Source organism: Otolemur garnettii, unplaced genomic scaffold, assembly GCF_000181295.1.
Source record: "Otolemur garnettii isolate 467f Iridium unplaced genomic scaffold, OtoGar3 scaffold00080, whole genome shotgun sequence".
Classification (NCBI taxonomy): Eukaryota; Metazoa; Chordata; class Mammalia; order Primates; family Galagidae; genus Otolemur; species Otolemur garnettii.
The window spans coordinates 7,022,633-7,036,455 of NW_003852475.1; the positions used below are offsets into that span (position 1 = coordinate 7,022,633).

General features: G+C 36.7%; 1 protein-coding gene across 1 annotated transcript; it reads right to left on the minus strand.

The window, feature by feature from the left end:
- Positions 1–10,061: 10,061 nt before the first annotated feature.
- Positions 10,062–10,831, minus strand: NXPH2 (neurexophilin 2). The gene has a single exon (XM_012807955.1). The coding sequence runs from the start codon at positions 10,676–10,678 to the stop codon at positions 10,094–10,096; it is 585 nt and encodes a 194-aa protein (XP_012663409.1). The 5' UTR covers positions 10,679–10,831; the 3' UTR covers positions 10,062–10,093.
- Positions 10,832–13,823: the final 2,992 nt, after the last annotated feature.

Genomic DNA, 13,823 nt, shown 5'->3' on the forward strand with positions numbered 1-13,823 from the left:
TTTTTTTTTTTTAGTTGTGTAGCTTCAAGTTTAAAGAGAAAGTACAATCCAAACAATGATAACTCCCAAATGACAAAATCACTGGTCCACCAAAGGAATCAATAACAATTATGTAGACAGACACATATATGCTTTCTTTTGCCCTCTTCAGTTCCACAATATAGGGTAGCACTGGGTACTTTAAGTGTGAAAGATACATGCCTGAGGTGTTCAGAACCATCTAACCGAAGGGCTTAAGGAGGAGATGAGTTTCTCTGCAAAACAGCTCAGACACAAGAGGCAATTATTCATGACTTGGAAACAATAAGTGCAGATCTCTGGGAAACAAAACATTCTCCCACAGGATTTGAGGAACTAAAGGCACAAGGAACATCAGTAGTGAACTCTGGAAATAAATTATCAAGGTAGCATTGGGGAGGGATACAAATTTTCCTTTGACTTTTAACTTGACTCATTCCCTTCATTCTCCCTGTTGTAATCTACCTGTCTCTTGTTTAACATCCAACACAATGCTGCCTATTAGGACTTCCTCTTGCTCCCTGATTAGAATGGCAAATGAAGAAATAATGGCACATGAAATTTGAAAGAAATAATTTTTGAAAATACATATTCCATAGGTGCTTTCAGGGCTTGCTTTATATTATTGAGTCCTGAAAGGAAATGCCAGGATAACTTCTAAAAGCTTCTCTCTAGTCTGCCACTTTGCTACAAACCAAAGATGAGTGGCTGGCTGCTCTGATGTTATCGATGGTGATACCACAGCATAAAGTAGGAAGAAATAAATGGGACTGGGCTTCATTGGTTTAACCTCCAGAAGAATCATGGAGCTAAGAAGAGAGGTTGTGGGAGGGGATCAATAGTTGACAAATGAAAAGAGTCTCAGTCAGTTGGAAAGGGCATTTATTTTCCTGTGACGTAGCAGAATAAATCACTTGTAGAATCCAACAACTCCGGATTGTCTTTTGCAAAATAACTCTCTCTGTTTTTATTTTACCTAAGATCTTTGTGCCTTAGAACTAGAGCAGAAAGTTTTTTCTACGTTGTATCATTGGGAAGTAGGAATATAACTACCCAGATTGGTGCTGAAAGAGATGCAAACCTATCATCATTGTCATTGTCCTGATCAAGTACTTGATGTAACATATAAAATGCATGGAGCAGTGCTAGGTTTCCTGTAGTCTGTTTAGTGAAACATGCTCCTTCTTCTCACTCCCTCCCCAGGATAGAAGTATATATCTTATTAGTATATGGTCTGTACATTAATTTGTTTCTGTCACTAATTCTTTAGGTAAGTCAAATTTGTCTTTCACAATAGAAGGAGTCTTGGTTGGTGACATAAGCCAGCTTGGAACTATCTTTTTGTTTCTTCTCCATTTCTTCTTCTTCCCCTAGTCTTTGTCCATTTTCTGCCGCCTTGGCTAGTGGCTAGTGTCTGCCACTGTCTTGCTCTATGGTCTGGGGTGCCAAGCCCTGTGGACTTATTCTCTTAGACCATCAAGTTGGTTAACCTCTGGATGGGCTTGGCCATGGGAGGCACCATCATATATGAAAACAAGAGGACAAAAAGGTCTGGCCATGTCCTTCTTTTCCCTGCTTTTATTTCAGCAGTGGCTGCATTTGCCTGGACCACAACTCCCACTAAGCAGTGCAGCTCTTTCTTCACTACTCCAGCTTTCACCAGCTCTCAGAATGCTATTTCTCTCTCTTACTTTTGATCTAAGGATGGCAATGGCTTCCACCTGTTGGATATCTATGGCATTATCACTGTACTATTCAGCCATTTCTATGGCAACAAACACTTTAAATTTTTAGTAGCTTAAAACAAGAGATACTGACAAAAGAGTTATGGGTTTCAGGTCCCACACGTCTTTTCATTTTGGACACCAGGCTGAAGAATATGTGTTCATGACACAGTGCAGAAACTCTCTCTCTGCCAAGAGAGAGCCCAACCTAAACTGCACAATTACATGTGAAGCTTTGGCTTGGTCATATACTCATGACACATGAGCAAACCAAGTAACTTGGTCAAGCTCCAAGTCAAATGAGTGGGAACACATACTTGCCCCACAGGATAATCAGACCATCTGGGTGACTTCTGGGTGTTTCCTGCTAGGACCCTGATGAATACAGTTATCTATCGGGGAAAAAGTCTGTAAAGTGGAAAGCTTATTACAATGATGTATAAAGCTGTCTTGCTGAACTCAAAGGTGGAGATTGCTGCCAATCATTCAGAATGAGCCAGAAGGAGAGGCCTGAGTTCTTCCAGGACTTGCCTTTTGTCACTTCTGTTCCTTTCCATTTGCTTGCCTCTCTCTCTTTGGCAAGACAGTTCCACTTGCTTCTCTTACTTCCATACCGGAAAACCTCATGGCCAACAACTCCCAAGTATAATGTTTCAAGATAAACTGTCCTAACTCTAAATTCTCAGAGAAGGCTTCTGAAGGGGCCCAGTGTGAGTGAGGTGCTCCCTCCAGTGTGATAGACAGAGCACAATGGGCAAAGTCACTCTGTGCAAAGTGGCTTCTGGGAGCCAGAGATATAACTATATCAGTCATGCAGAAGAAAGTTCACAGAAAGGGCAAGACCATTCTCTAGTGGTCCAACACACTTACACATCACTTTTTGTCATGGGTTTTCCTTTGATGATCATTTCTATTGTTAAATAACATTTATTAATTAAGTAAAATTAGTGTTGTTTGTTATAGTTTTTTGTTTAGTGCAATATTTATTTTCTACTTAAAAGAAATATAGGCTTGATAATATGATGTTTCTTGTTTATTTAATTAATTAATTAACTTACATTTTTTAGAAACAAAGTCTCACTAAGTTGTCCAGGCTGAATTTGAACTCCTGGGTTGAAGCAATCTTCTTACCTCAGAACCTCAGTTGGAATTACAAGCACATGCCACCTTGCTTTTTAAATCTTTGACTTTTTTTTCTACATAAGACATTTTGTTTAAATTTTTGATTTATCCCAAATACAGTTAGAAAGAAAAATCTTAAATAGACATCTTTCTGAGAATATGTGAGAAGTCAATGACCTATTAGTACAATTATGGCTTTGAGCCAGAAATTTTTGGGAGAATGATTTTGAAGAAAAACAATAAAATCGTATCATTTAGACAGGACTTGGTATGTCTACACTGGATAAAATTATTGGTAGCAAAAACAATAATAAAAGAAGTATTGTTATTTAAAATTCTTGTCATCCTTTACTGTTCATAATCTATGTGGTATTTACTCAATATCACAACACCATGAGGCAGATATTATAACTGCATTTTGCAGATAAGTAAACTGAAGCTCAGAGAAGTTGAGCAACTGGCTTTAACACTGCTGTTAAATGGCAGAATCAAACATAAATCCAAGTTGGACTTATTTCAAAGTCTATGTTTACTTGTAAAGTATCTAAGATGGTTACAACCAGAGTGGGCATCAATAAACATTAGTTTCTTTTCCCCGTCAAGGTCTTTGACTTCTCTAATGCCATAATTTACATGATTCTTTCATAAAGTGAGTGCGGCAGGTTTATAATAATGATAGGCTCCATTTGCTACAATGGATGCCCACAGGGGCTCTGAGAATGAGTTGGCTTCCAAGACTCTATTTGGAGTGGTTCTGAGCTTAATCCTCTTAAGGAGGATTTGTAATTTCTGTTTTGACCAACCAAGTTCTGCAAAATTATTTTATATTCCAGGGACTGGAATAATTTTAGCTAACTTTTAACATGTCATAGGGTAAATGACAAGAAGGAAGGTAGAAGGCATTCTGTTACTCACATAACCCAGGGGATATTCCATTCATACCTTCACATCCAGCCATGCACTGTTTCCCACATGGTTTTCTAAGGAAATGTTCTTATTTTCTTTTTATTACAGTCAAAGTTTTATATATCAGATAGAATTGTGTATTTATTAGATTGCTATACTACACATGATTGCAATGCCATAAAAATTATATGTACACACATGTATGTGTGTATGTACACTCATCTATATGTACGGATAAAAATGAGAAGGAAAATGTAGAATAACTACATTTAATTTGCTATCAATGGGATTATGGGTAATATTTTTTAATTAAGCTTTTCTTTGTTTAACACCTAAAAGATTAAATTTGAAAAGGGGAGAATAATTAATGAATGCACCATATTGCTTCAACCAATCAGAATGCACACAAAATGTGTCATGATGAAGAACTATAAGAAATATTTTCAATCATCTAAAATACTTAAAAAATCAAGCTGTCTCTGCCAGGATATACAAGGAATGCATCCTCTGATTAGTCCCTAGAGAAGGACACAAGTATCTATAGAAAAGGAGTATGTGTGTGTATGTGGGGGAGTCTTCTACTGTATACCCTGATGGCACCTTTGAATTATAAATCTGTGTGAATGAATTACCAACAAAAAAAAAAGTAAAGACAGAAAAAAAAAAGCTTATGATCTTCTTCCTTGCATTACTAAGTGAAAGAGTATAAGAATAATTCTTAAGGCTTTTAAAATCTTTTAATAATACTCTACCTCTATTTTATATGCACCATTTGTAAAACAATTATTTGAAAGTAAGTAACTTCCTATGCAATTTAACACCATATATGTTTCACTTAAAGAAAACAGCTTTATCTGGGCATTGTGGAACATTCAAAAAAGTATAAAATGTGATCTCTGGTTTTGGGGAACCTACTTTTTTGGGGTCAGAGTACACATGAAACTGTATAAATAATAAGGCAAGCTTAAGCTCAGAGTTGTCCATATGAAATGATTACTGCAATTCCTTGCACAGACTTAAAGAAATAATTCAAACTGTTAAAGATCAGAGTGGACCAGAGAAGATTGACTGCAATATCTGTCTTAGTTAGGTTATGCTTAGTTGCAGTAACAAATCCTCCTAATAATTCAATGACTTAAAGAATAATGTATTATCTCTTATATGCAGAGAAGTCCAGGGTGGCTTTGGGGTTCGTTGAGGGACTCTCTTCCATCACCAGAAAGCACTCAAACTGGCAGGTGCTTTGCCCCTTTCAGTATGTCCCTCAGGGCTCCCATCTCAGCTGGGAGAAGAGAGGAGAGAGGCATGTGAGTGCTGTGTGGGGGTTCATGCCTCTGTGTGCACACCCCTTCTTTGCCTCTATTAACTGCAGCTCAGTGAGGCCACACACCACTATGAGAGGCAGGGGCCTGAAATCTAGTTGGCCAGTCACATAACTGACTCTTCCATTGCAATGGGAGAAATGAAATGTATTTTGGTGGATAGCTGAGAGTCTCTGCCACAGATTCAGAGCATCAATAATTTGGAGGATTAAAGATGAGAAAGAATGACTCTCCTGAGGCAGGAAGAACGGTAAGTGCAACTGGGTAGTTAAATCTCATCAAGCCTCTCTTCCTTAAGCTGATGAACAAAATTTATTTTTTTTTCCTTTTTAATTTTTGAGACAGAGCCCTACTATGTTGCCCTCAGTAGAGTGCCATGATGTCACAGCTCATAGCAACCTCAACCTCTTGGGCTTGAGTGATTCTCTTGCCTCAGCCTCCCAAGTAGCTGGGACTACAGGTGCCCACAACAACATTTGGCCATTTTTTTGTTGCAGTTGTCATTGTTGTTTAGCAGGCCTGGGTTCAAACCTGCCAGCCCTGGTGTATGTGGCCGGTACCCTAACCACTGAGATATAGGTGCTGAGCCTCAGGTGATTTCATAAATTTTTTTCTGTCATTTAAATCTTGGTGGTTCTGGAAGCTAACATTCAACAGGTATTGTGTTCAGCTGCAGCAAAGTGTACACATAGGCAATGGGGCAAGATAACTTACATTATGTGTATAGAGTGAGTCTTGAATAATCACTGGATTGCACTAGAGATTTAAAAAAAAGAAAATGGCAAATATTGAACAAGTGTCTGCCTGTGGTTGTTAATTTTATGTGTCAACTGAATAAGAAATTCATAGCTGATAAGACATCATTTCAGGGTGTGTCCACGAGGGTGTTTCTTAAAGAGAATAACATTTGAATAGTCTAGAAAGATACACCCTCACTGAAAGGGCATATCCTGTCTATGGAGGGCCTGGATAGAACACAAAGGCTAAAGAATGGCAAATACATTTTCTCAATTTCTCTTTCTGAGCTGCAATATCCATGTTCTCCTGCTCTTGGGTATCAGAGCTCTCATTTCTCAGGACTTTGAATGGACTTGGACTAAATTACACCATCAACTCTCCCAGTTGATATGCTTGGAGATAGCATATCATGGGATTTCTTAGTCTCTATAATAGTGGGAGCTAATTCCCATAATAAATCTTTATATATATATGATATATGTGTCATATTGGCTCTTTTTTCTGGAGAACCCTGACTAACATATTATTACATACTGGAAAATCTAACAGACACTGTGGAGGATGCAAAGAATTTAACTCATTCTCTTAGGGAATAGAGTATGTGGTACAGATGCTCCTTAACTATGATGGGTCTGTGTCCTGATAAACCCATTATAAACTCAAAATAGCATAAAGTGAAATGCATTTAATATACTCAACCCACTAATCATCATAGCTCAGCCTAGCCTACCTTAAACATTCTCAGAACACTTAAATTAGCATATTAGCATATAGTTGGACAAAATCATCTAACACAAAGTCTGTTTAAAATAGAGTGTTGAATATCTCACGTAATTTATTGCATACTGTACTGAGAGCGAAACAGAATGGTTGTTCGGGTACTCAAAGTACAATTTATACCAAATGTGTATCGCTTTCATACCATCATAAAGTGGAAAAAACACTAAATCAAACCACTGAAGTAGGACACTATTTGCATTTATGGGACAGCTGAGTTGGGTGAAGAGAAGGAAAGATTAAAAATCAAGAAGAATGAGATACATTGTCAGAGTTCCCGACTTCAAAATATGGGGCAAGAGATGTGGTGAATGTTAAATTATTTCTGAAATTTTTAATGCTATTTTTCTAAAGGAAAAAGAAATCTTTTATAGGAGCTTGTTTTCCTAGTGATTTATCTTTTGCAATTGGCAATATTAAACTGTCATTCATAGAAAGTTCTGATTAATTAACTTTGGCTTAATTAGAGTTTTATTGCAAGTAAACATGCATGAGTTCATCCTTTATTTTATAGGCCAGTTAATTGATTTATGATTCTTTATCAAGTAAAATCAGACCTGTAGGAAATCAAGTTATTCCACACAACTTACCAGTTTCTATAAAAATATATTCTCAGGTGCTATAATCATTTGGAAATTTTTGCCAAATGTGGTGGTCTACTTCAAGTAATTCTTATCCAGTCATATTTTTAACATATTCCAGGACTTTCAGATATATATTGGCTCTATACTGACTTTACATTTCTATAGTTTTAATTTTTTAAATTTTGTGTTCATAGATGAATTACTATCCTAGGTATTTTGGAGAAAGAGAATTTCCACATTTTCCTGTTTAGTTGTGGCTTCTGGTAATTATTATTGTTGTCTCAAATACCTACTTAAATTTACCTTTCCTATATAACACAAGACCTGGGACCAGGAGTCAGGAGAAATGTATTTTGGTTGGGTTTACTACTTACTACTTGGCACGTCCTCTACCCTCATTGAGGACTTGAGTTTGTCAAATGAGGGAATAGAAAATACAATGTAGGTTGCATTCACTTTGAAATGTTACTGTTCTACGAGTTAATATTGGGCTGATCAGTTTTCTTTATTTGGTTATAAACCTACCTGTATAATTTGAAATTTTAAAAAGTTCTCTTGTTTTCATTTCTGAACAATTTGTGTTTGGGTGCAATATTACCTTACATGGATGTCCTTCACCTCAATGACAGTACTTAAAGGCAAAAATGGTTTTATGGAAAACTGCATATTTACTTATTTAAGTGAGGTCTGATTTATACTGTGCCACATCCCATAACTAACAATTATATAGGCTTTGGAATGAAAGTATGACTTGGAAAGATATGTGGCATATGTTCTACTCCCATTTTAAAATGTGCCTATGGAAAACTTAAACAAAAATTCTACAAACTCTACTAAAATCTCAGAGTTGTACAAACCAATGTATGGGGTTTTTTTTTTTTTTTTGTATAGAAGTTATGTTTAGATCTCTCTTTTGAACAGCAGATAATTTTAAATCACCTTTCATGATGTAGTAATGATAACAACAATCACAACGGCTGCTCACATTTATAGAGTTCTTACTGAATGCCAGGCTGTGTACCAAGTGCTTTATGTGAATTACCCTTGTATCTACAGTCTCCTTAGCCAAGCTGCCCTATTTAATATGTAGGTAAGGAAATCCTTAATACTAAATTGGTATCAAACACACTAACCACACATACACAAAACAAAAGAATCAAGGAAAACAGAACCTTAAAAAAAAAAAAAAACTACCCCGAAGTCATGTGACAGATCTAGCAAATTCTTTTTATTTACATAGAAATGTGTACACATACTTTCTCTGTACACAGAAAATTCTAAGTATATATACATATATGGTTCCCACATATTTTACAATAAGTAATATTTTACTCTTGTTTCTAGATGAAAACAAAAAGATGTCTCAAAATATTACTCACCAACCACAAAGTTACAAAAGCACTCGATGAACTCAGAGCAAACACTTCAAGCCTGTACTACCACACACTAAGCCTAGGACAATTTTTACAGAAGACAAAATTGAGCACTGTGCAGGTATTACCAACAAAAGGAAAGGAACAGAGATGTAAGATAGAGAATAGAGCTGTTGGCTTTTGAACAGTGGTAAGAGCGTGTTTGTAGCTGAGGACTTAGCTTCCTTTAGTTTTCAATTTAATGTTTTACTTTCATTGATATTTTACAGATAAGATGGGGAAAGAAAAGAGTGACCATTCATAAGTGTCCTGAGTTCCAGAAGCCTTCTTCCTGGCAACCCAGACCCTGTTCTGTGCTAATTCAATGATCATCCAGTTCTACCACACAGGATTACTGTGCCCCCCTCAGAGAAGATGAGAAGGGTCCTAATAGTGAAGTGATATTAATTTGGAAGTAATTTCAAAAGCCTGGTAAGCCAGGTATATTAATTAGCAGAACTTAATAATTAGAAATGTTTAGATATAATTCTTAATTTCCACAGAGATTGTGATTTTTTCATTCAAATAATTAACTAAATTCATTAATCTGGAGGCTAGAAATAATGAATCCATAGTCTGGAATTTCCTCCCTCCACTTCTAATTTTTTTCTCATTGTAGCCTAGGAAACAATTTCAGAGTTATTCTACACATGCTATAAAACCACACTATCAAATGAACAGAATTAGATTCTAAACTATAGGGTGAATACAAATTTTACATCATTTCTTGTAATCTCACAGCATCAAATTTAGCAAGAGACTAAAAACATTCATTATTGTTGAACCGACTTATGCCCTGATTTGTTTGGCCAATTCACCAGTATTAGGATTCAGATGATAGTTATAAAGATGGTGACAAACAGAGCTAATTGCATAAACCACATTCCACTCAACACTAGCTCAGATGACAATGTACTCGATTCCATGGTGACACTGAAACGTCACACACAAGTTTTAAAGCAAATTTTACGCTTTTATCTCTCATATCAATAGCAGCACAGATACGGGGGGAAAGACAGTAATAAAAAAAGAATCTGATGTCAGAAACAATTTGTCTTTCAAATACAATTTTTTCAGATCCTTTACTGGATCCTTTATTGGATCTGCTATTTTAAGGTTATCTTCCAGAACATATTTCAGAGGCAGGCTCATTTCAAGAGCAAAATTTATTACATGCATATTCCAGTTCCTTCTCATCACATGTGGCTACCACTGATGTTTCTTCAAAAGAAACAATATTTCTAGAACTTAGCCATCTCACATGAAAGTGATGGTTTCATAAATAGTTTGACTCTTTAAACAAACACATTTCACATTTAAAGATGTTTCTTATCCTTTTTTGGTAAATTTGAAACCTGATAAGGAACTATAGTTCACTGCCAGAAATAAAAGGGATCCTGTAGCATGAAGAGCTGGGCTTGTTTCTTGGTCATTCTAATTAAATATATATATATATATATATAGCCCTCGTTTCCATCACTGTGGCAAGATCAGCCAGAAGACAAGTATGGGGTCTCACTATGGTAGTTGTAGTCAGGACAGACCTTTTGCACAAGTTTATAGTCGACACTGTAAAAGGCAATGTAAATGCAAATGACCTTGAAGGGCTTAGAGCACAACCAAGACACGTGGCTCTGAGTCTGCTCCTGGTAGCAGATCTTGGATGGGTCAAAGTTGCACAGGGCGGTCTTCTTTGCCCGATCTGTTTTTTCATACTCAATGCGACAATTGAAAGATTTGGATTCCTTTGTCTCCAAGGTAGACTGGGGGGAAACTTCAAATTCTACCACCTTGGAGGGGGGTACCAAGCTCACAGAAACATTGCCCAGACCTGTTGAATTATGTCGGAAATAAACACTGAAGGTTCCATTTCCATGGTCGACAATTTTCCCTGTGATGAGGAGATTGAGTTTGACAGTCTTAATGTTGGAATGAAAGTCACCCCATCCAAACATTTTCTTAAATTTTCCTGTTTTTACGATTGGCCGTCGTTTAGTTCTTGCCAGTGGCTCCTGAATCTCCGTGATGTTGGCCAGCCAATCCCAAAAGTTTTCCATGTTGTCTGCATAGGTCATGGAACCCGGCTTGGGCACTGGAGACTGTTTCACAAACAGGCGCAGAGGACTGATGATCCTGGAGTGCACCACATTGCCCACCAGTGTCCCTTGTGCATCTTTGTCATCCCAATCCAGCCCTTCTGTGGCATGTACCACTTCTTTACTGTCACAAAACAGCTGTTTGGAAAGAAGAAAGAGAAATAAACTTTAGGTTAAGCTTTGAGGGTGCACAGAGACTGCAGTCCATGCACAGGGAGAAATTCATTCAGTGTTACTGACATTCTTGCTAAACAGCATTTCACATACACACACACACACACACAGGTAAGCTCAGCAGTGTTAAGAAGATGAACATTTAATTTAAATGATGAAAAACTATAAAAATTAAACTGATAAGGTTAAGAACACAGTATTCCATCTTAATGGTTTGATGTTTTTTGTCCCTGTTTCTTAATCTTCGCAATTCTATTTTTTCAGATTGAGGGAAGTAGCATATTTTGGATTTTCATTTGATAAAACCATAAAATTTGTTAAAGTTTTTACTTTCAAGTAGAATACAACTCTAGAATGCTGAATATTTCTGCCAAGAAGCCAGAAACTATCTGACTATCATATTAATAACTCTCTTAAGTATATTCGGAAATATTAAGAGTATTATTAGATTCAAAAGCATGTAACATACAATTTCATAACTTTTGATATAATTCCATCCTAAACTCTGTAACAAAGAAGGTATTAGTATTGGGAAGTTCTACAAGAAGTTACAGTTGAAAAATATAAGTAAAAATTTAGTTGTCTTTATAGAAACAATGCAGAAAAGCATATTTTAAATTAATTAATAGGCTACATGCGATTTAATGAATTACATTATAACTGAATATTATCCTAAAAGATAGAAATGCTAAGAAAGTAGTATCTGCATGTGCTTTATGGGTTCCACAGTATTTTGTTTCAAATTGAAGCCACTGAAACATAGGATTTGGGGCATTTTTGCATTTGATTTTCCTTTTTATTCTTTCTATAGTACAAGAGTTCCCATGGTTTCTAAAAATCATTTTGTTAAGTAAACATGGATGTTGAAGAACAGAATAGTTATATGTGAAACCACTGCCTGGAGTTGAATATTTATGGATGAGTTATAAAGTCTGGAAAATAGAGGTTTCTAGTGGAACGCAGATAGCCTCTTATCTCTAATGGTACAAACCACTCTTGTAATGATTCTACAGAAAACTGTCAGCATGATGAAAAGGATGAGGAGAGAAATGAGACTATGTTTATGTGCTGTTTCGCCACCAGTTCAAACTTTGCAAAGCACTTGGTAAAACCTGTCTCAGATTATTCTAAAAATTATTGCTTTTAATCCAATTTTGAAAAAGAAAAAGATATAACCTGTATTATAAATATTGTACCCAACCCTATGGTATAGTTTGATAACATGAAATTATCTTCTGCATGTTCATAAAAGTTCATTTGTTTATTTATTTGACAGAGTCTCACTCTGTCACCCTGGATAGAGGGCCATGGCACACAGGTCACAGCCACCTCAAACTCCTGGGTTTCAACAATCCTCTTGACTCAGCCTCCCATGTAACTGGGACTACAGTCTCTTGACATAATGCCCAGCTAGTTTTTCTATTTTTAGTATAAATGGAGTTTTGCTCTTGCCAAGGCTGGTCTCAAACTCTTGAGCTCAGATGATCTACTTGCCATGGCCTCCCAACGTGCTAGGGGCACAGGCATGAGCCATGGGCCTGGTGTTCATAAATGTTTAGAAGTTTAAAGCCTAACAGAGCTCTGTGTAAAGTGTTTTCACCTACATCTAGTTCTGAGATCATTTAAAGCAGGAATCCGAGGACTCAAAATGAAATTATTGGTAGGTTTTTGTTTCTTTTTGGCTATAGTTGTTTTTGCCAAGGGTGTGTGCGTGTGATTAAGTAATATACTTCTTCCTTGGACTAATTTCCTAAAGGCTTTTCTTCCTCATTTCTGGAGTTTTTAATAATTATTTTTTATTCAATTAAATTATTGAAGCTAATAGAAGAGCAAATTGATATGATGCACATTTTTACCTTTTTGAGAACTTAAATCCATATTACCTCTCCTTAAGGGCTTAAACATCCTGAATTGATATTTCTTTCTCTCTCCTGGTACTCAAGGGCCAGCATGTTCACCAGGTTGAGAGGGATCATTACTCTGGATTTATGGCTTAAAATATTTCTGATACTGTAACTCCCATATAGCACCTTAATTATAAGGTACACAAACTTCATTCTAATCAGCTGGTCATACCCCATGGAGTTCACTACCCTACATCCACTTCTGATTTCAGTCTCCTGAGAATGGAGGCAGCGTGGTCCAAGGGACGTGTCCTGGACTCGCTCCAGAGAAAGGGCCATGGACATAGGGGGCAGAAAAGAAGCTGCTTGCTGACCAAGGTCTGTTCCTCTTCTCTGGGATCATGATTCTGGCTGCACAGAGTCTATTACTATTTTTCACCTGTTTCCTATGTTTCATGAGATTTGCCTTGTTGGGTCAAGGCTGACAGACACACCTACCATTTGCTGAGCAACTGGTGTACAAGAAATGCTCTTTCTTTTCCTAATCTATTTGTCTGATCCTATACAGCTCACTCCCCCTTTCTTTTCTTTTATGGGGTACATCCCTTCTAACTTTTTTCCCTATAAACTTTGTTTTTTAAAAAAATCTTGATTCTTACTTTTATGTATCATGCTACCAATAAATTCTTTATTAGCAGAAATATTAACAAAATACATTTGCCATTCAAATTTTTTTCAACCAACCCCTATGTTTGTTTTATATCATTTTCCTGAATTTTTCTCTAACTTCATAATTTTTCCTAATCTAGTGCTTTGCCCAAAAAGTGAATCCTCACTCTTTCATTATAAAAACCTATAAACATTGAACTCATCATTCAACAACAAATAAGTTTGCAGGGCAGCACCTGTGGCTCAGTGCATAGGGCACTGGCCTCATATACTGAGGGTGGCAGGTTCGAACACTGCCCTCGCCAAACAGCAACAAAAAAATAGCAGTGTGTCGTGGTGGGCTAGTAGCTTATAGTCCCAGCTACTCAGGAGGCTGAGTCAGAAGAATTGCCTAGGCCCAAGAACCTAGGGAGGCTCTACCAAGGGTGATAAAGTGA